Consider the following 20,445-nt stretch of genomic DNA (forward strand, 5'->3'; position numbering starts at 1 on the left):
TTACCATGTTGAGCTTTCTCCAGGGGTGTCTGTGTGTAAGTTGGCGTTTAAAGGAGCTTTGCGTTTTAGTGGCAGCAGACCTGTGTTCCAGTTAGCAGCGTTGCTTTAGCCAAGGATTCAGCAGCAGTATCACTCATTTTTGTGTGCAAGGTTCAAGTGTCTGACTCGGAAGACCCTGAAGCTATGTGGGCTGTTTGAATCTGTCGCTATCTTGTTTGTTTGTTTGTTTATTTTCTTATTTTGATGTTATGGAGAACTTTTTAATTGGTGATGTGATTTAACTGCAAGGAAGTTCTTTGAGCTGAAACTTTGGATCACTTTGGTCTTCCTCTTAACTTCTTCTCTCTAATGGTGTCTTTTGAGTGTTTTTTAATGTACAAACTAAATATATGACTGAATCAAACTTCGATGGTCCATTTTATAACTGTTAAGCCCACTTCCAAATTAGTAAACCATTTCTTAATATACTCACACGTTCGAGGTATTCTGTTCTGCAGATGGTAGCTTGCGCATTTAACATAACTGAAATGACACCATGAGTTACCGAGCCCCTTTCACCCTCCTCGTGGCCAGCAAGCCATGGACGTCTTCCCATGGCGGTTTGCAGGCAGACAGAAGCGTCCATTTTCTTTTTCCAGACAAGGTGTTTGTGGCCAGCCTTTTACTGGGAGAGCCCCGAGCAGAGGCTGGCGTGGGGCTGAATCAGAGCAAGTAGGCCATGGTGAGCAGCGGGAGGTGCCTGTATTAATTTGCACTCCTTATTCTGCTAATGAGGCCATGCCATTTCAGGTTTGGAACAGGCTTATCTGCCTACTCAGCTCTAGCAGAGGGAGTGTCTACCTGTGAGAGACAAGAAATACCTCTCATCTCATTCCATTGGTTTGTAAGTCCCACTCTCCAGCAAAGCTCCCTCAAAAAAGGCAGCTTTTGCCTGTCCCTGTTCTGTTGCGTGAGGATGACAGACTAAAGGTAGCTTGAATTCTTTGGGGACAAAATATATTTCTAGCTCCATAGATGAAACAGGTGAATTCTTTAATTTGAAGTTTTTCAGAATACGTTTCCCCCACGTGGAAAAGTTCAGCCAGAACTTTGAAGGTTTGGCAAAGTGACAAGCAAGGAAGATCTTTGAATGGAAGCAGTGTTGGGCAACTGTAAGAGGTGGTGCTTCCAGGCTCACTTCTTGCCGCTTATTCTGCCGTGGGGTTCTCTGCCTTTCTTTTCCTCATTAAATAGGATTATCAGGGTTTTTTGATTGTACAATATTAGTACACTTTACTAATCTACAGTTTTATTAACAGCATTTCCAAGATTTGGGAAGAAGCATTTCAAAATAAGCATGTGCTATTATTTCTTGTTAGGGAAGGAGGGCAACAAATACTTATGCCTTTTGTTGATCTTGTCTAGAAGAGGGAGGAATATCTCATACGAGAAGATTTTTTTTTTTTCCCCCCTTATAATTTCTTTCAGGATTTCTGTCTTTGTACGGGTCTTGCAGTACGCAATGCAGCTATTCCTGTGTGCATGAGTTCCTTGCCTTTCAAAGCAAACTTCAGGGAAAAGATAATGCTTTAATGTGAATGAGGAAACACACAAGAGATGAAAGAAAATCACTTGTGTCTAAGCTTATCCTGCAGTCTTCCTTCCCTTCCCCTTTTTTTCCTCTTACTAGAGACAGAGTGGGTTTACTGGTTTCGTTTTTTTTTTTTTTCCTGGGATGACAGTGACGCTTTGTTGTTTTAGGGAGTCTGAGGAGTTCCTCTTTGCTACCTAAATCTCACCTCAGGAACTGAGAGCAGGACTCTCAGTGTCCTACCAGATATGCTTGCTCCCCCAGGTGTCCAGAAGTGGTCCTCAAAGTCTTTGGATTTTTTTACTTCAGGTCTGTTTTGTAATGGAGACGGTGTTGAAGTCTCACTGTGATGAACAGCACCCTCATCAGGCTGAAGACTTCCATGAGAAGCATGAGCAGAACAGCAAGCTGTCAGGTATGTGCTCAGATAGGGATTGCTAACATTATGTTTTGTTGCTGACGTGCTTCTTCATCACTTCAGGAAGTTTCAGCATCAATTATAACCCTGTCTGTATGTGGTCCTACTGTATAAAGAATGAAATGAAAACATTTGAGATTGCTTTTGATTTTAAGCTAATTCCTGCTTTCCATGTGTTACAAAACTTCAGCAGCAGTAGTTTGTCACAATTCGCTAACTCTACTATTTATTACAGAATATGTAATTATAAGAGGATACCAGAACTCCAAAAAGGCAGTCCTTGAGAATAAAACTCTCTGACCAGACAAGTACACAAAAATAATGTTTTGCCTTTTAACCTATAATTGCCAACCTTATCCTTAAATTTCTTTAGATTTATCTATGTGCATAAAAACACTGTTGTTCTTCTTACCAGAGAAGCTGAACTATGAACATGTGCTCCGATAGTGGTTTTGCTGCTCGATTTTTGGGTCTCTTTGTGAATGTACTTCAATCCGGACTTTCCGTACAATGCTTGCTCAGTAATTGTGGATGGTCAGCCAGCTTATATGTAACGGCTACTGATTTTCCTAGAAACAGATAGTCCTCCGTCAGTCCCCTGCACATCCATGTCCGGAATTACATAGAGTGATGCTGAATAACGTTTAATTGTTTCGCTTTGCAACTGCTTTTCATTCTGGGAAGTAAAGAAATGACTTTAAAATCTGCTCACAGAAAATGTTGGATATTATTACTATTATAATAATACATTGATGGTACAATGACTGTATGTTCTCTATACCCAACTGGGGATTCAGGCCCCCAGAAGAGAACAGGTGATGTTTATACTGCTGTCTATCAACAAGGACAGTCACTGACTGTTTCTAGCACTTTTCGGGATCTTTCACATAAGAAGCTGTGTTGAGTTACTAAATGCCCTCAGTGCCTTGGGTAGGCACTACTTGGGCCTAGGATCTGCACCCTGTGTCACCCAGCTCATAGTGCTCTGATAGCGTTGAACTTTGTCCAGGCAGGAACCTGAATTCAGTGTCGGACAAAACGGAGTATGTGGCAGATTCTATAGCAGTTATTGAGAGAGCTTTTCATCATCGTTAGTCTCTGTTAGACTGGTGGCACAAAACAACCCCAAGTCTGCTGGTTTCTAAAGACTTAAAAGATGTGCCTTTGGAGTCCTTGTGAGTAGTCTTGGTTTTTGCCAGTTACGTTCTTTTTTCCTAACCAAGCAACTTTACTGGAGAAGTTCTAGTGCAAATTTTATGTTGTAATATACTGTCAGTATATTTTTTTAGTAAAAACTGAAGCTTAAGCAACTCTCATCAGAAGTCAGCCTAAAATGCAAGCGTTGCAACAAAACTGTAAGTTGCTTTATTTGGAGCCAGTTAGATAGCAAACTAGTTCTAAACAACGTTGTTGTAACAGAGCCTGTTAGAACTGTATCGCTGTTGAAAACAATTTTCTAGCTCTGTCCTGTTGCTACTGACCTCTTGGGATGAAGTTTGTGTAGGATGTTTCAGAACCCAATAACAGGGTTATCTTCCGGAGGGGAAAGGCCCATGTCTTTCCATGATGCAATAACATTTTGGTGTTAAGTTCTTTCTAGTTCTGTTACGTGGTTTCGTCTCTTAACGTCTTTCGAGTATTCCTGGGGGAAATGGAACACAGTACAAATACCAGCCTTTCCCCTTCCTATATTTTCTGAAAATTTCAGAAAGCTTTCTTGAATGTCTTACGTTTGTTATGTAATACATGAGCATTTCTGTAAAAAGTTGAAATTACTGTGTGGACAAACTGGGAATACCACTTTCTAAATGATAAAGCTTTTTATCAACAATTCTTTTTTAGTGACAAAACAACAAGAATTACAGCAATAATAGATAAATTTCATAATAAATTTCGGAGCACATGGGCAATATGAATGCTATAAATTCAAAAAATGTTGCGTAGTAACCTCTTGAATTTTTAGTGTTATTTTCAACAGACATTTTTACTATATTGACAGGAAAATGAAATGATTCCTCAAACTTTCAATTTCCTACTTTTCAAGGTGTGTAACTTAATCTGGCTCTGTAAAATTGGGGAATAACCAGAATAACTGTACAGTTGACCGGTTTTCCTTAGCCTTTTCCTTCAGGGATTATCAGACACAGGGTCTTGTACATCTTGAATGTTAGTACGAGTCTGGTCATTTTTATCCTAGGATATTTTTGAAGCTATTAAATATGATTCCTAGCAGAACTGATGAACCTTTTACTTGTATTTGTTGATCAAAACAGTATCTTAAATGAATGTTAGTGGTTCTGGTGTGTAGCATAGAGTTGGTTTTTTTGTTTGTTTTTTTTTTTTTATTCCTGAAATATCCCCCCTGAAATGACTTAAAACAAAATACCTTGGAGAAGCAGAGGGAACAACTTAAAGGAAAAAAATAAGTAAATGGATAGTAAGAGAGGCAGCAGGCTTCAGTTCTCAAAAGTATTTTTAGTATGTTGTTTTTTGTAAACTTTTGAAATAAAAAAATTACAACAGAAAGTTAACTATAACTTGAATTACCAGCTAATTTTTGGGGCTTTTACCAGGAAGAAGGGGTTCTTTAGGCAGAGTTCATATTTTGTTGCTGTATAAAGAGAGCTAACGTAGAAGGTTGGGGATGCACGCTAATCCATACTTTGTTTCTAGCATATCAGTAATATTTTGAAAATAATTCCCATTGCTTGTGACTTACTGTTCTGGTAAAACGTAGTACATTTTTATGTATATGATACAATTTATATATTTATGTTAAATTTAATTTCTTATTTATTTTTAGGATGAAAAAATGTATACACTTTTTTTTTCTTCTATTTGATTGACTTTCCAAATTACAAGTTTATGCTTTCTTCTGTATAATAAAATATTCTTCACCCCTGTTTTACAGAAATTAGTCACAGCCTCTATATACTTCATAGTTTCAAAACAAGTGAACTCTTATGTAGGGTATAGAGGATTTCTAAACTGAATGGAAAACTACATAATTTTTTGAAATAATACAGTACAACATCCTTGTTATGCCATCTAGTGATTGCAGCACAAAGTGCAGCAACTTAAATGCAGAGCAAACATGTTTTTTCATGTTTACTATTTTAAGTAACAGTGTGAAAGATTGCGTTATTGATCTTAAAAAAAAAAAAAAATCCTACATTTTTGATTTGCATTCCATGGATGTATTCCTGTGCTTACAGAAACAACTATTATAGTTTTGTCTTTTATGAAATTGACGTTGCAAATCTCATGAAAACATTTATCAATGAGCTGTAAACTGATGCCTTACTAACCGGAAGGCTTTTGCCCTCTTGGGAACTGCTAGGTGGCAGATAAGTTTAAAAAAAAAAAAAAAAAAAAAAAAAAAAAAAAAAATTAAATGCTGCAGCTTAAACAGGAGTGTGATGAAGAACAACCATAATATCAAGTATGCAGATGGTAATGTCAGCAGGGATAGATACCAGTCTGCTGTTTTTCCCTCTGTTTATGTGAATTCAGTCCTATGAACTGAAGTGTGATTTGCAATCTCAAATATAGATTAGATACTGAATCAAGCAATAAAATTCCTAACTTACTTTCCCTATTCTTTCCACAGCAGGAATAAAAAAAGATATTGAAAAACTTTATGAAGCAGTGCCACAGCTTGTAAATGTGTTCAAAATTAAGGAAAAAATTGGAGAAGGTAAATGTTTTATTTTAGCTTGCTTAGACTTAGATTTCTTTTGGTATTTCTGATTTAAAAGGTATAAATCTTAAGATATGCAATTTAAGCCAAATGCCTTTTTGATTTGCGTCTTGGTCTCTGTAGGAATTCCAATATGTTGCTGAGCATAGAGGTGTGTTAATTAGGGACATTTTCAAGATACTTTCTTCAAAATCTGGTATATTAAAGCCTTTCAAAAAGTCAGTATTCTAGTTTCGACAACTAAAAATGTTTGAGATAAATTCGATTAAATAAGTCTTAACACTCTGTTCTTTTTCTCTTTTACATGAGAAATCTATTTCTATGCAGCTGTGTTTTGACATGTTTAACTTCTGGTCCTTAACTTGGCTTTGTTTCCACTGAAACCCTGTGGGCAGAACTGGAGGAGGAGACTGAAAGATTATAGCTGCTTTATTTAAAAAAAAATATGCTTTTTTTTTGTTTTTAAGACATACGGTATCAAATTTTAGAACACTTGTGCACACCTTGCCTTCAACAGATACTGTTGCAGATACTTTCAATAAAATTAGGCATGACTATAAATAGATTCTTAGGTACTTCTGAGTGTGGGATTTCAGCGCTTTTTGGAACTTCACCCATTTGCCCATTTGATCTCTGAAATGCTTTGTGACACTCCACACTTTTAAACAAAGATGTTGATGAGATGCTGGATTGTTTTACAGCTGTTCTGTGATGGAATACAGGTGATGGCAGGCTAGATGGCTAAAAGTTTCTCTCTTGCAAAAAAAAAAAAAAAAAAAAAAAACACCAAAAAAAACCAACAAACCCAAACCCAGCCAAAAAACCCAGCTCCATTCACCACAGCAATACAAAATTTCAAAAACAACAAAAAAAGGAGTTCTACCTATCATAAAAAAGATAGTATAATTAAACAAAATCTCTGGTTGTGAATAGTAATCTGATTTTGCTCTTGGGAGCAAACAATGCTTTTAAAAAATACCACTTGCCGTTCTGCAGCATTATGAGAAAACAAGCTCCAACTTAGGATTCCACTCTGGACTCACTTTTGTTTTAGTAGTTCTCACCACCAAAAATAATGTCTTAGGTCAACTTGGTAACGCTTGTTGCTATAATCAATTCTACTGAAAGTGTAGGACTCTAGATTTTTTATTTTTTTTTTTTTCATGACTGCAATAAGTATTTAGCTGGCATTTTGATGTATGTATGCACTTACAGACTGTTGAACTAGTATGATGCAAACACAATACTGAAAATGTAATCAAAAGTAATTTGTACTGTTTATTCACATGGAACAATGCTTCAATTTGTATGTTCAGATATCTTGGATCATTAGGATAAATGAACCTCCTAAGAGGTATATTAGGATATCCTTAAAATTAAATGGGTGGGTAAGTTTATCGTACAGTCTGAATACTCCTGTTCTCAAATGGGTATCATGTTCTGTCTATGAGGTAATGCTCTGGGCTAACAAATAGTAGTTACACATCATGTGAGAAGTCTTACTTTATAGATAAGGTAACAGAATTAAGAAAAATGTAACAATTTCAGAAGTGTTTTGAATAGTAAAGGCAGTGCTTTCCAGATTAGCATTATATAGCCCACTTACATCGTAGGGAGAGAAGAGTTAGATGTCAGATGAAAGTAAGCTACCTAAACAAGAAAGCAAATCAAAGATAGGAAATTTACATTCAAAGAGCTCTGTGTCCCAGGCAAGTTAGACAGTGTTACATTTGCATTTTTACTGACATAAAAAACTTGTATACAAGATCACCGAATTCAGTACTAGAAAAAAGGAACTGTGTTTTTCTCTCCTAGAATCTGCTTTTGATGTGGTATCAAGTCTGCTGCAGGATTGTGAACAGTTAGATCACTTCTGTAAAAATCTGAATTGACCTAATTAAAAATGCTGAAGACATTGTTTTTGTCCCTTCTTTACAGGTACTTTCAGTTCTGTTTACTTGGCCACAGCACAACTACAAACAGGATATGAGGAAAAAATGGCTCTGAAACACTTGATTCCAACCAGCCACCCTCTGCGAATTGCTGCTGAACTTCAGTGCCTCACAGTAGCAGGGTACATAAACAAAAAGTTATGATTGTCATGACTAAACTGCTGAACATTGTCTCACTGTTCTGTATTTATTTAAGTTTTGGCACTTCGCGTGCCTTTTTTTAACCGCAGAAACGTATATTCTTTTTATCAAGATCAAATAAGAAATGGAGTGTCTTACCTGTAATGGATGCCCTTTTCTGCTAGTCTCACTTTGTGGATGGTGCCGTACTTTCCATCCGAGAAGTTCTATGATGTATCTCTGTGATAACAAAAATTCCAGTTCTGAAATGTTTGGGAAAATAATCTCTTCATCAGAAAATGTGGTTTTAGGAATGTTGCCAGAGTGTGCTGAATAGCACCTTCTTAAAGTCGTTGGTATCATGAAGGTTAGGTCCTACATTTAATTACAGAGTAACTACAAACCACGGCCCCACAAATAACCTGTGGAGCCCTCATTGCAAATTGCAGAACTGGAATGGAACATAGCAATGAGAGGCAGCAGCGTAACTACTGACTGCTAAGACTGCTGTCAAAATATAAATTAGATTATAAAAGGAAGCCTGACTGAAGTTTTTAAGAAATAAAGGAAAATAAACATCTGTTTTCTGCTCTTTATTCAGTGCCATTACTTTTCTTCTAGGGGACAAGATAACGTTATGGGAGTTAAATATTGCTTTAGGAAAAATGATCATGTGGTTATTGTTATGCCATATCTGGAACATGAATCCTTCTTGGTGAGTCCCAGACTTTTTATGTGTAGTGAAACTTTTTAATTAAAAGCAGTTGCATAATTACAGTATCCAAATAATCTTTCAGGACATTTTGAATTCTCTTTCCTTTGAAGAAGTGAGGGAATACATGTTTAATCTGTTTAAAGCATTGAGGCGCATTCATCACTTCGGTATTGTTCACCGTGACGTCAAACCCAGTAACTTCCTCTACAACAGGCGGCTAAAAGAGTAAGTCTGTCCAGATGACCATATTGTGATCTCATTTGGGGATGTGTGCCTTGGCAGAGCAGAGTCAATTAGGCGTTTGGTTTTTTTCCTTCCAGCTGCGTAACATGTGCTTAAGTAATAAAGCTAAAAAAGATTTTATTTTTTTTATTTGTAAAACTTTTCTTTCTGTGTTTAGGGATTTGAGGAGGGAAGGAATTTTTTTTTTCATACTTAATGTAATATCTGCCTCATAGAGTGACAAGTACCTGAAAAAATGAAGATTTTACTGTTGAGTAAAAGTACTAAATTTTTTAATAAGAATGAGAAGACTAAAATCAGTATTTTTCTTTAAGAAGAAAGCTGATAGTGACTTGTGGTGCACAGACTGATATTTGTAAATTTTTACTCATGGATAGAGTAAAACTGATACAGATAAGATAGCTGGATTCAGGCTGTTTTCACCTTACATTGAAGTAATGTTTATAACTAGTAGGGTTGGTTTTTTTGCCTGCAAGTTACAATATTTAAAGACTGTAAAAAGTGAGGTACTGCTTTTTTGTGAAGAGCTGAAGTGGATAGAATAAGGTACTGTTTCTGTGCTAGCAGTCCTGTATCTGTACTGGTGAGTATTGTGCTATGTACAGTTGAGACATTGAGGTGCTGGAGCGTGTCCAGAGAAGGGCAATGAAGCTGGTGAAGGGTCTGGAGCACAAGTCTTGTGAGGAGCGGCTGAGGGAACTGGGGTTGTTTAGCCTGGAAAAGAGGAGGCTGAGGGGAGACCACCTTGCTCTCTACAACTACCTGAAAGGAGGCTGTAGCGAGGTGGGGGTCGGTCTCTTCTCCCAATTAACAGGCAATAGGACAAGAGGAAATGGCCTCAAGCTGCGCCAGTGGAGGTTTAGGTTGGATATTAGGAAAAACTTCTTCACCGAAAGGGTAGTCAGGCAGTGGAACAGGCTGCCCAGGGAAGTGGTTGAGTCCCCATCCCTGGAGGTATTTAAAAGACGCGTAGCTGTGGAGCTTAGGGACGTGGTTTAGTGGTGGGCTTGGCAGCGCTAGGGTAACGGTTGGACTTGATGATCTTAAAGGTCTTTTCCAACCTAAATGATTCTGATTGTGTGATTCTATGTAATGAAAGTTTGTACAGGAGATTTGATTATATTTTGCCAAACCACAGGCTTAAAAATTTGAAAACCACTTTTTCTTTTTAGTCTGTCAGAATGAATTTGCACTGTTGTTTTGCTCTTCCAGGATTTGTTTGAGCCTTAATCTCTACTTTCGGTGTGGAGGCCATGCAGTTGAGTTTGTCTGAGACCCAGAGACAGCTGGATTGTCTCTGTACTGCTTGTAGCAAAAAATAATTCTTTTAAAGGTAGATCTGAAGGGTGAACTAACGTAGTCTTACCTGTTGGAAGACTGAAGGAAATTCCAGTAGTGTTGCTTGAAGTCTTGCAAAACTCTTGGCACTGTTAGTCTTGTCACTGCTACATTTGTGCCTCTGCCCGTGGGAATCCCGCAAGGATCGGGTCACTTGTGCTTGACTGTTGGCTGAAGGTTCGGAGCTGTAGGACTAGAAGAACCCCAGAAAGGAGTTGCTGGGAATATTTTTAACACCATTGGAGAAAGTATGCATTTGAGAAGATTTTGGGACAAGAAACAATGAATTAAGATGGGTATAGGGTAAAAACATTCAAGGGATAGGTAAAATAGGACAAGAGGAGGAAAAGGAGGAAAAAAGGACTGTGATGCTGGCCATAGTACAGATAAGCAACATATTGAGTAAAATGTGAAAGATAAGTAAACAAGTAATGAATAGTAAATTGAACTGATTGATGGATACCTTGTGATTCCTGATTCTAAATTTGTGTCTTTCAGGTATGCTTTGGTAGATTTTGGCTTGGCACAAGGAACCCCTGATACGAAAATTGAACTTCTCAAAACTGCTCACTCTGAAGACCAGCAGGGAAGTTGCTCGCAAAATAATCCCACCATAGCCTTGGGAAATGGGGTTTCTGTCAGTGTCGCAGCACCTAAACAGATAGCTCAACAGTCAGCCTCAAAAGCAGCTGATAAAAGGTCCAGCTCACTTTCAAAAATACAGATTAAACAAGGAAGAGGAGGAAAGGTTCTCAGTCTTTTTCATTACTATTGTTGTATGTTTAATGTATTACTTCATCCAACAGGGGGAGATGTAATACTTGAACAAAAGTTGTGCATGCATATCTTGCAGGGTCCCAATGTGATGCACAAAGTCACAGTTTTCATATTAAAGTGCCTAGTTTTATGTAACCCTATTGGCATCGTTTACTACCTGTTAGATGTAATACAGTGCTGAAGGCTGCACAAAACCCTAGCATGGGTTACTGTTTAGACAGCCTTAAATCTTTAAGTGACATGTACTGTGGAACTCCTCCCCAAGCCAATAATTATTCATCTATGCTTAGTTACCTAGTTGCATAACAAATGCAGTACAGATGACATTCAGATTGTCTTGGGGCACTTCTGAGGTGTGATTCGTTTTGTAAGCATGTTTGCTGTTCTGTCTAGACCATATTTTCTTCATCCACAGTCAACGGATGCCTGGAAATGACTTACCATGCAGCTGTTCTTATTTTATGTCACTTCACACTTTTTTTTTTTTGAACTGTCAGTATCCAGCTGACTGTGTGTTAGATAAGATCCTTATTGTCCTTTTTGTTGGTATTGTAGGAGGATTCTGCGCACCGTTCTGTCCAGCGCTCTGTCTTTGGAGAGAGGAATTTCAATGTCTATAGTTCCACGTGCCAGGAGAACTCGAGTACAAAAGTAAGGAGTGTGACTCATCTGTTGCATATTTCACAAATTATAGAACTGGTTGTTCTGCAAGACTGGACACTACTCCAGGATGCTGCAGAACTAAAAGTTTTTGAGCAGATATTAAGTGTGTCTTTGCTGAAAGGCTCGAAGAATTTTTCATTTTTGTTTCAGTCCCTTTTGAAACTCTTATAGAGCTAGTTATGTAGCTGTCTCCCTAGCTGATCTTGTTTGTGTGCTAAGTTAATGTTTCCTCCTACACGTGTCTGTGCAACTAAGATATACTTAGCTTGTGAAACTTCACTTTTTTATTTTGCAGTTGAAACGGGAGAGAAAACTTGTAATAAATATTTTTCTGTACTTTTTGTAATTAGTATTTAATATGACAAGGGGGAAACCCCAACTAAATTAGAGGGTTTGGCCAACAGTGATCATCTTATTGTAGAATTAGAGTTAGTGCCTGTGTGTTGCTGTGACATTTTATCTACATTTTTTTTGTTCTGGTATTGAACAAAAAGAATTCTTGGAACGTTATACTAGCTTGAAAAATACTTGTCTTGTAGCTTCAAAATATCTGATGCGTATTGGTTTTTAGTAAACACTGAAAAATGTTTTCCGAAGGGGATGGGGAGGAAATCAGGATTTTAGAAAGCTCCAGTGTCCGTTTCATATATGTTATGATATTGTTAAAAAGGTTTGCTGTCTTCTGTTCTGAAATTGCAGCTTCTTGCTCGTGAGCACCTGTTCAGTCTTAGTATTTTAGGAACTTGCCTATCTATATGTAAAAGGAACCTTCTTAAATATGTCACTTTCTCTAAAATATCTACATTGCAGCTCATAAAGCAATCAAAGATGATAGATGTTTCATCTAGGAAGTTAGTAACAAAGAAGAAGATTATTTCTACCAAAACAGTGAGCAATGGGGCAGCCAGGAAAGCTGCCAGTGGTTGTCCCTCAAACCTGACCTGTGACTGTTACGCGACGGACAGAGTTTGCAGTGTTTGCCTTTCAAGGTAATTTGCTGTGCTAATGTTGTAAAATTGTCTGCTATGCTGTCAAGCAAGGTCAGAAACTTAGATTTACTAGATAGCTGATTTAGTAGGCGAAAGATAGCATTTGATCTGTGCAGCCCTTGAAACACTGAGTATGCTCTTTTTAAACAAGAATAGTTCATGGAATTCATGGAATAATTGGTTCACTGCTATCTGCAGCAAGAGAGATTCACTGTTAATGATTTTTTTGTTGTTGTATTTCATTATCCACCTACATGTGTTGTACAAAATCGCTTGAGTTAATTACAACAGTTAGAGAAGACAATACATCAGTCTGTCAGTAGTAGTTATCTATCAGGCCTAAATCATGCCAGTGGCTTGGATTCTGGAAATCATGAAATGTAGAATAAAAAGGAACCATGACTGTTCTGTATTTTTTTCATTTAAAAAATAAAGTTTAAGTTTTAATAATAGACAGGTTAGAGAATCTTAATAACTCAGTTCAGCTCCATCCCTCTACAGTTAGTTTTGGTTATGACCTACTATTGCCTTTTATCCACACATTAAGGAACACAGATTAATGCAGAGAATTCTGCTTACTAGGCATAGTCATGAAATTTTGGGGTCCCTCTCTTCCTAGACTGTCAAAATATGGTGATAACAACTTCATTTCAGAAGTACAAAACATGAGGAATTTGCCAGACTCAAAAGAGAAGTGGCCCATAGAAGGGAGGCACTTTAAGCCGTACAAGAAAGCTTTGCAAAGTTGTTTTGGTGTTGTGTTTTTGTTTTTGTTTTTGTTTTTTGTGTGTGTGTGTTTTTTTTTTTTTTTTAAATAATGATAATCTCACACCTTTTAGTTAATCTAATGAAAAGTAAATTCTTGTCAGCACTCGGAAATAGTGAACCTTAGTTTGCTGTGGACTAATACAAAGCCAGAGCATTCACATTCAAGAATTTAGTGTATTTTTTGCCTTTGGTTAATTAGTCTCAGCTTTAACGTTTAAAAACAAGACTTTAGCAAAAATGATGCTGCTGTTGAATGAAACTAAAAAAGGTCATTGTGAGTGAAGTATGCAATAAGTATTTCTGCCGTATTACCTTATGCTAGATAATATAATAAAAATATAATATAATAGATAATATAATAAGGCTATTATCTTATGCAACATACTAATTTCATGCTAGATAATTATAAGATGCTTCAAAAGTCTATAAAACTTGAATAAGGCAGGGTTAGGCTGTTTACACGTCTTACACAAGTATCATAAAAATCATATTAAGCATTATTATAATTACAATCATAGAATCATTTAGGTTGGAAAAGACCTTTAAAATTAGAACTCATTTATTAACTTCTGTGTTCTAAACATGTTTGTCTCTTATTACAAGGTGCCAGCAAGTTGCTCCCAGGGCAGGAACGCCTGGATTCAGAGCACCAGAAGTATTAACAAAGTGCCCCACTCAGACCACAGGTACAGCACAACAGACTGAAATGAATGCCTTTTTTCACCTTTTTATCCTTCCCATTTATGCATATTATGTTGTCCTTTTTTATTGGAGGGGTTTTGTTTACACGTGAAATTCATTTTGTCATCCCTTCTAACACCAGGCATTTCCCGATTTTAATTAAAAGCTTATTATTCAGAGTAAGAACAAGTTAGAAATATTTTTCCTGTGTTTGAAACCTGAATATGTCTTAATTCATTTGAGGGGTAGTGCTGTATGCAGGAGTTGAATACAATGTGTTTTAAAAGAAAACAAAGCTGTAATTTTTATCAAGTTTCTTGGCTTATTGGCTTATTTATTCAAGTAAAATCTTGAATAAATCTTGGGGAGAGGACATACTTTAGACCTTTCTAGACAGATTGTCACATATAGTTTGCTGTCATAGCAGGCATAGTTACTGGTATTAATTGCAAATGTGTTTTAGAAAGCGTTGTTTAATACTTTTCATCAGATTTTTTTCCCTTTTTGCTAGTGCTTTAAATAGCTGATCTGTAAATGTCATAATTCTTTCTTACTAAATTTTTAATTTCTCAGGGTTAAAAACTATCAAGTTAATAAGTTTTAGTAGTCTGGGTAGAGCAGAGGGATGGTTAATGCATTAGCTGATGCAAGTAAGATGGGAGAGGTTGTGCCTACCTGGAGAATGGCGGACCAATAAAAGCAAAGTTACCTGTTAAACATTTGGTGTATGACCAGGAGTTTTGACTTACAAAAAAGGGGGATAAATACAAATGTCCTCAAAAATTGGATTTAAAATAACAGTTTTTAGCCCCTCTTTTGCTGAATACCTTTTGAGAAAATTGTCGATTTTCAGTACTGCAAGTGTGTACACACTCAGAATAGACTTAACGATACATTTGATCAGCTTATCCCTAGATAGGTTAATGTTATTTGAAACAACATCTGTGCTGTGGGTGTGTACTGGTATTTCAAGAGGTATGGCAGCCTGTTTGGAGTTACTGTGCCTGTGCTGTAACAGCCAGCTTTATGGGCTAGAAGACATCCAGAAATCCAGGACAAGTTTAGACAATTTCTGAATCTGTCTAGACAGAATTTAGGCAGAAAGAAGACATACCTAGGAAATCTTGGACACATGCTAGTGTTAAATATGCTTTCAGACAGCGTTCTGTTCTCTAGGGTAATGAGGAGCAGGATTACAGAAAATATGGGTAAATCTGGAAACCCTTGGGTGTGGCACAGACAGCTCTACAAGTACTGAGTCAGTGGTGCCGAGCTCCTGTAGTATGTCAACAAAGGCCTTAATTAGAACTGGGTAGACTAATACTAATATTTATGAGATTATGTTGTATTTGAACTAACAAACCTTCTTGTCCCCTTCCATCTGGGACTGCTGTTAGTCACCTCCTTGTATTCCTGCCAATCTTACTACTAGTTCTGGTCTCTCTGCTGAGACCAACTTACCAGCTGGATCCAGCTGACTCTATCCAGAGCTGCCGTAGTGCATCTGACCCAGGTTCACAGCGCAGGGAATACAACCTGAACTCCCAAGTTGATGTCATACAGGTCCAGTTACACTTGAGCTTGGTTTGTCCCTCTGCTCCCCTTTCCTCGGTCTGCCTCCCTAGTTGGGTAACACTAGACAAAAGCATAGAGAGGAATCATGATTTTGATGTCATTGCACAGGATCTTGCCGTCTGCTGATGATCCCAGCTCTACCAGAATTGTAGGACCAGGGTTTACTAGCCATTCAGATATAGAATGTCTATTAATTTCAGCCAGAGTTAAGTAATTAAATATCTTTAAAAGTCTTGACCTTGATGACTCCAGCTTTCCCAGCCACATACCTTGGGGTCATGCACAACACCTCAAACAGATAGAAGGATCTTTTCAACAGTGATACAGCAATATGAAAACTTTTTTTACAGGAACTATGAAGAAGATACAAAATTTTTCCACTGTAAATTGTGCCAAATTATTAACTTGCATTTTTATTTTTTTAATAAGACTTAAAATCTGGTTTTGCAACTGAGGTCAACTTACTTAATACTTTTTTTTCCAAAGTCCTGTGCTAATAGTGTTTCTAACTAAAAAGTGTCCAAATTAATTACTGCCTATTTTACTACTTATTTTTTTGAAGAGGAGTAGAATAACTATGGCTTTATTTCCCAACTGTTGATTTTTCTGTTTAGAATTAGAGAATCCTTCAAAAACTCTCTCCTTCGCTTTTCTTGCCATCTCTCAAAATGTGCACCTTAGGGAGCCAAAAAAATTATGGCAGACAGGTATTCTCATAACTTTCAGTATTAAAGTTTCCATCATGCTTTGGCATCTATCCCCAGAGTACTCTCTGTACTCTTCATAACACAATGAAAGTGATGAATAACTTCTAACTATTACAGTTCTTAAACTGGCTATCTTGTCAAGGGATTTCATATTAGAGAGGAACAAAGTTCATAGTAAGATAAATTTTTTAGTACTGCCTAACTGTGGCAGCCTCAGTCGCAGAAAAATTCAGATGTGCATTCATTTGTGAATTATTTTTTATTTATGATCTTTACATAAGGTTTTCTTCATATGAAGCAAACTTAAATAAGTATCAAAACTAGCCTGTTTTTCACCCCCTCTCATCTCCCTGGGTAAAACAACCTCAAACATTGTTTTGGTACATTTTAAGTTTAGCAAGTTAATGGAATTACTCATGAAAAATTTTATGGAAAAGCTTAAACACTCCATCTGCATCAAAGCAGGAAATTATTCTTCAATCTAATTATAGTAATTTCCACTGTTTGCTGAAGTGTTATCTAATGTGACCAAAGTCAATAAGTAGAAAACTTTAGAAACTTTTCAGGTCACAATTTCTTTTTAAAGAAAGTTGTGATTTTGTTTGTGATGAAATCATGCGTTTAGGTATTAATAAGTTTGCTTTCAATTGCAGCAATTGACATGTGGTCTGCAGGAATTGTATTCCTTTCTCTGCTCAGTGGACGGTATCCATTTTACAAAGCAAGTGATGATTTAACTGCTTTGGCACAAATCATGACAGTTCGTGGATCCAGAGAAACCATTCAGGCTGCTAAAACTTTTGGTACGCAAACCTTAATTATGGGGAAAAGGGGAAAACATATGCTTGGTCTGCTGTTTAATGCAGTGACTTACAATCTGTGACTTTTCTTTATATATAAAAATACATTTTTAGGTTTGAGAGTCATTTTAGAGGTAAATTACACTTTTTCCATGCAAAACACTAAAAGTACTATTCTCTATATACAGAGTTTTAAGAAAGTATTGTATTTTTGTATCTTTTATCATTTGTATATGGGGTACTTGATGCAATAGATTTCCCAACCTGTCTACTGCCTTTCACTAAGCCAGGGCCACTTGAGGTGAAATATGCCAACTAAATGTTTTCTACTGGCATTTGCTTAGAATTCTTGAGGCAATGTTTCTATTCCTGCAAAATTTGCCCTGGAGGCTTAAGTCAATGTGACTTAATATTTAGATGATGTAAACGTTGCTTTCCATGCCCCCCCCCCCCCCCCCCCCCCCCCCAAGAAGGGCTAGTAAAACAAAAACAAACCCCAAAAACCAACAGACAGCTTGTTTAAAAAAAAAACAAAACCACCACCACAAAGCACACACAAAACTAAAATAACCATTCCCCTAATTGTTTGCAAGCCAAATGTTGCAGCACTTGCTACAGCTTACAGGAAGCCTAACTGACAGCATGGGTTTTCATTCTCCAGACAGGTGTAAAAATCAAGGTGTCTAATTTTCTTCAGTCCTGTTAAAATGACAGTGAAATGTAAAAAGGTGGTGTGTGGGGTGGGTGACAACCTGTCACCACAATGTAAACTTCATGAACAAACCCAAACAGCTTTGTTCCGAGAAGAACTGAGACTATATTATCCTGATGTGCTGGGGCTATTGCTGTAAAACAGGGCTGGTTTGGAGGAGTGGGGGGGGTTGGATTTGTTTTTTTGATAGGTTGGTGGGTTTGGGGTGTTTTCTTTGGTTTTTTTTGTTTTGTTTTGTTTTTGTTTTTTTTAATGCTGTTACTCTTCAAGACATGAAGTTTCTCTGAAACAAACTTAGAAGTTACAGTTGCATAGAAAGTATAATAAAATGTCGCCTACTGTAAATTTTTTTTTTTCTAGGTAAATCAGTTCTGTGTACCCAAGTTGTCCCAGCACAAAACTTAAGAACCCTCTGTGAGAAGTTGAGAGGAACAAATAGCAGCTGTAAGAGATCCCAGGGTGAAGTGCCCAGCAAGTCTGTAAGTGACTCAGCTTTGCCAGTTGCAGTAGACAAACCGTGTGCTCCTGAGACACTCGGAAAACAAATTCAACACTTCAGGAGCTTTCAGGAAGGTGATGGTGCTTTGGAAATGAAGGCAACAGACATGAAAGGATGGGATCAGGTTCCCGATGAAGCATATGACCTACTTGATAAGCTGCTAGACTTAAACCCTGCAACAAGAATAACTGCAAAAGAGGCTTTGCTGCATCCTTTTTTTAAAGGCATGAGACTCTGAGAAGATACCATATTCTATTATTGCTTTCATACGTTTTATGTGGAAATGAGATACTGAGGTAGTGTTACCTTGTTGCCCTCAACATTTACACTCATTGAAATACCATCACACTGTGCACAGAACTACTGAAATTTTGTCTTGTACAGTTGGACTGCAAATGTACGTTTACTTTAAGAAATACTTGCAGATGTAAAAATTACATAAACATCACTAACATGGTCTTATCCTAAGACACTTCTGAGGGGTTATTGCTGTGCATACCTGTTCTCTGGGAAAGTCAGCTTGGATCAAAAACTACAAAGGAAGAGAGTTTCACAAGCTCTATGCTTAATTCTCGAGATATTCCCTTAAAACTTACAAATTTGCCTTAAGGTATGACTGAAATAAAGTGCTTGAGAGACTTTTTTCCATACTTGCATATCTTTGTTCCTGATTAGTACATGAGGGACTGAAAATGGAACAAAGTGTGTTAATTTTGTTCAGACTATTTTCAGAGAACAGTATTACTTTGGGTGTGTTGCTAGAGGAGGGGTCAGGTGCTGGAGGTTATATCATCAAAAGAAAAGCATAACTGTTTTAAACGTACATTTTTGTTCCTGTCTGGTCTTTCCTACTTAGGCAACAGTAATAAATGCAGTTACTCATTTTGCATAGCCCATGTTTCCTCAGTGCCATGGGTAGCTGTCGATATTCAACAACTACTGCCTTCAGAATGTCTAGTGTGACATGCACAGGTTTGATTTCTGTTATGGAATATTTTTTTTTTAAGAAAATCTGTTAAATAAAGGATTTGTTTTTATAACTTCAGAAGATTGTCTAGAGATGCTTCTATAAAAATTAGTCAGGTAAGGTTTTCCTGTGGCATGTTTCTGTTCAGGAAGAATTACACACATTTGTTTCCTGCATAAATTCCTCAGTGATAGAAAATGCTTTTCAGATAGCTCTAGGGTATATGACTGTCATAGTGGAAGTATCTTAATTATCCAGGAAGCCTTACCACAGAGTTAGAAGCTAGCTATTGTCTGGTCCTAAGTAGGAGAAACAACCTTAATAACCTCTAATCCTGTACATTCAATGTGCAAAGTTAGTTACATTATGTTCAGCCGAAGTTACTCTCAAACCCTTGATAATTCTGGAGGCTGAAACTTAATACATTGTTTTTCCATGTACAATTCTTGAAATGCTAATGGAGTTGTTGCTGTAAGAGGTTACAAGCCATTCTGAGAAAAGATTGCTGCTTTAATAGCTTTTGTATAAGCCTTCTTGTATGAGCTGCTGGTTATAATAGTGCAAAGGTCTTGACCAGGGCTGGGGCTGAAGAGACATTGTTTCAATATATTCAAAATCTTGAATACATAGAAAGTGATGGTAATGTTGCTCTGTTCCTGGCATCAGCTGTTAGAGAAAAATATTTGCAGATGTCAGAATATTGATTGCAGAAAATCTTGAAACCCACAAGACCCTGGGGCCCAGGTCTTAGTAATTTTTGCTGTTTATATAATTTCAACACAGCACGTCACTGAGAAATTATTTATCTAAAGGAACTGTGGCCAAATTTGGCAAGCAATGCTGTCTGCCAGTGTCTGCAGATGTATTGTTTCCTCCTACTTCACTCATGCTGTCTATGGTCTTATGAGAGCACTAGCTGACAACAAGCAAAAAAATGTCAACTATCTATCTATTGTGAACTTTCTAAACGACTTCAGCTTTTAAAGCTTTCCTGCTAACCACAGCATTGAGCAGCTCCTTGCAGCAGGCACTAAAACGATTACCCACTGCATAAGTTTAATAGCCAAAAAGGGAAAATCATTGCTAATGGTGTTTTTACCAAAACATTAAGGGGAAATAAAATTCTGTAAGGAGCAATTCTAAGCTCTGTATATTCCATGACAAGCTAGAAGAACACATTAGCTATCTAGAGGAAGGAATACCATTTAAAACCTGGAGAGGTTTTTTTCAGGGGAAAGATAAAGTGAAAAG

At 37.1% G+C, this 20,445-nt stretch overlaps 1 protein-coding gene across 1 annotated transcript; it reads left to right on the top strand.

Annotated features, from left to right (window-relative positions):
• Positions 1–1,879: 1,879 nt before the first annotated feature.
• Positions 1,880–18,465, top strand: CDC7 (cell division cycle 7; the record flags this gene model as incomplete). The annotated part of the gene is made up of 11 exons (XM_082311849.1): positions 1,880–1,985; positions 5,599–5,685; positions 7,627–7,762; positions 8,382–8,475; positions 8,558–8,700; positions 10,555–10,804; positions 11,389–11,484; positions 12,307–12,485; positions 13,857–13,939; positions 16,870–17,019; positions 18,089–18,465. Exons 1-11 carry the CDS (start codon positions 1,892–1,894, stop codon positions 18,463–18,465), a joined length of 1,689 nt encoding a protein of 562 aa, XP_082167975.1. The 5' UTR covers positions 1,880–1,891.
• Positions 18,466–20,445: the final 1,980 nt, after the last annotated feature.

This window comes from Platalea leucorodia (assembly GCF_965183815.1).
Source record: "Platalea leucorodia genome assembly, chromosome: 5".
NCBI lineage: Eukaryota > Metazoa > Chordata > Aves > Pelecaniformes > Threskiornithidae > Platalea > Platalea leucorodia.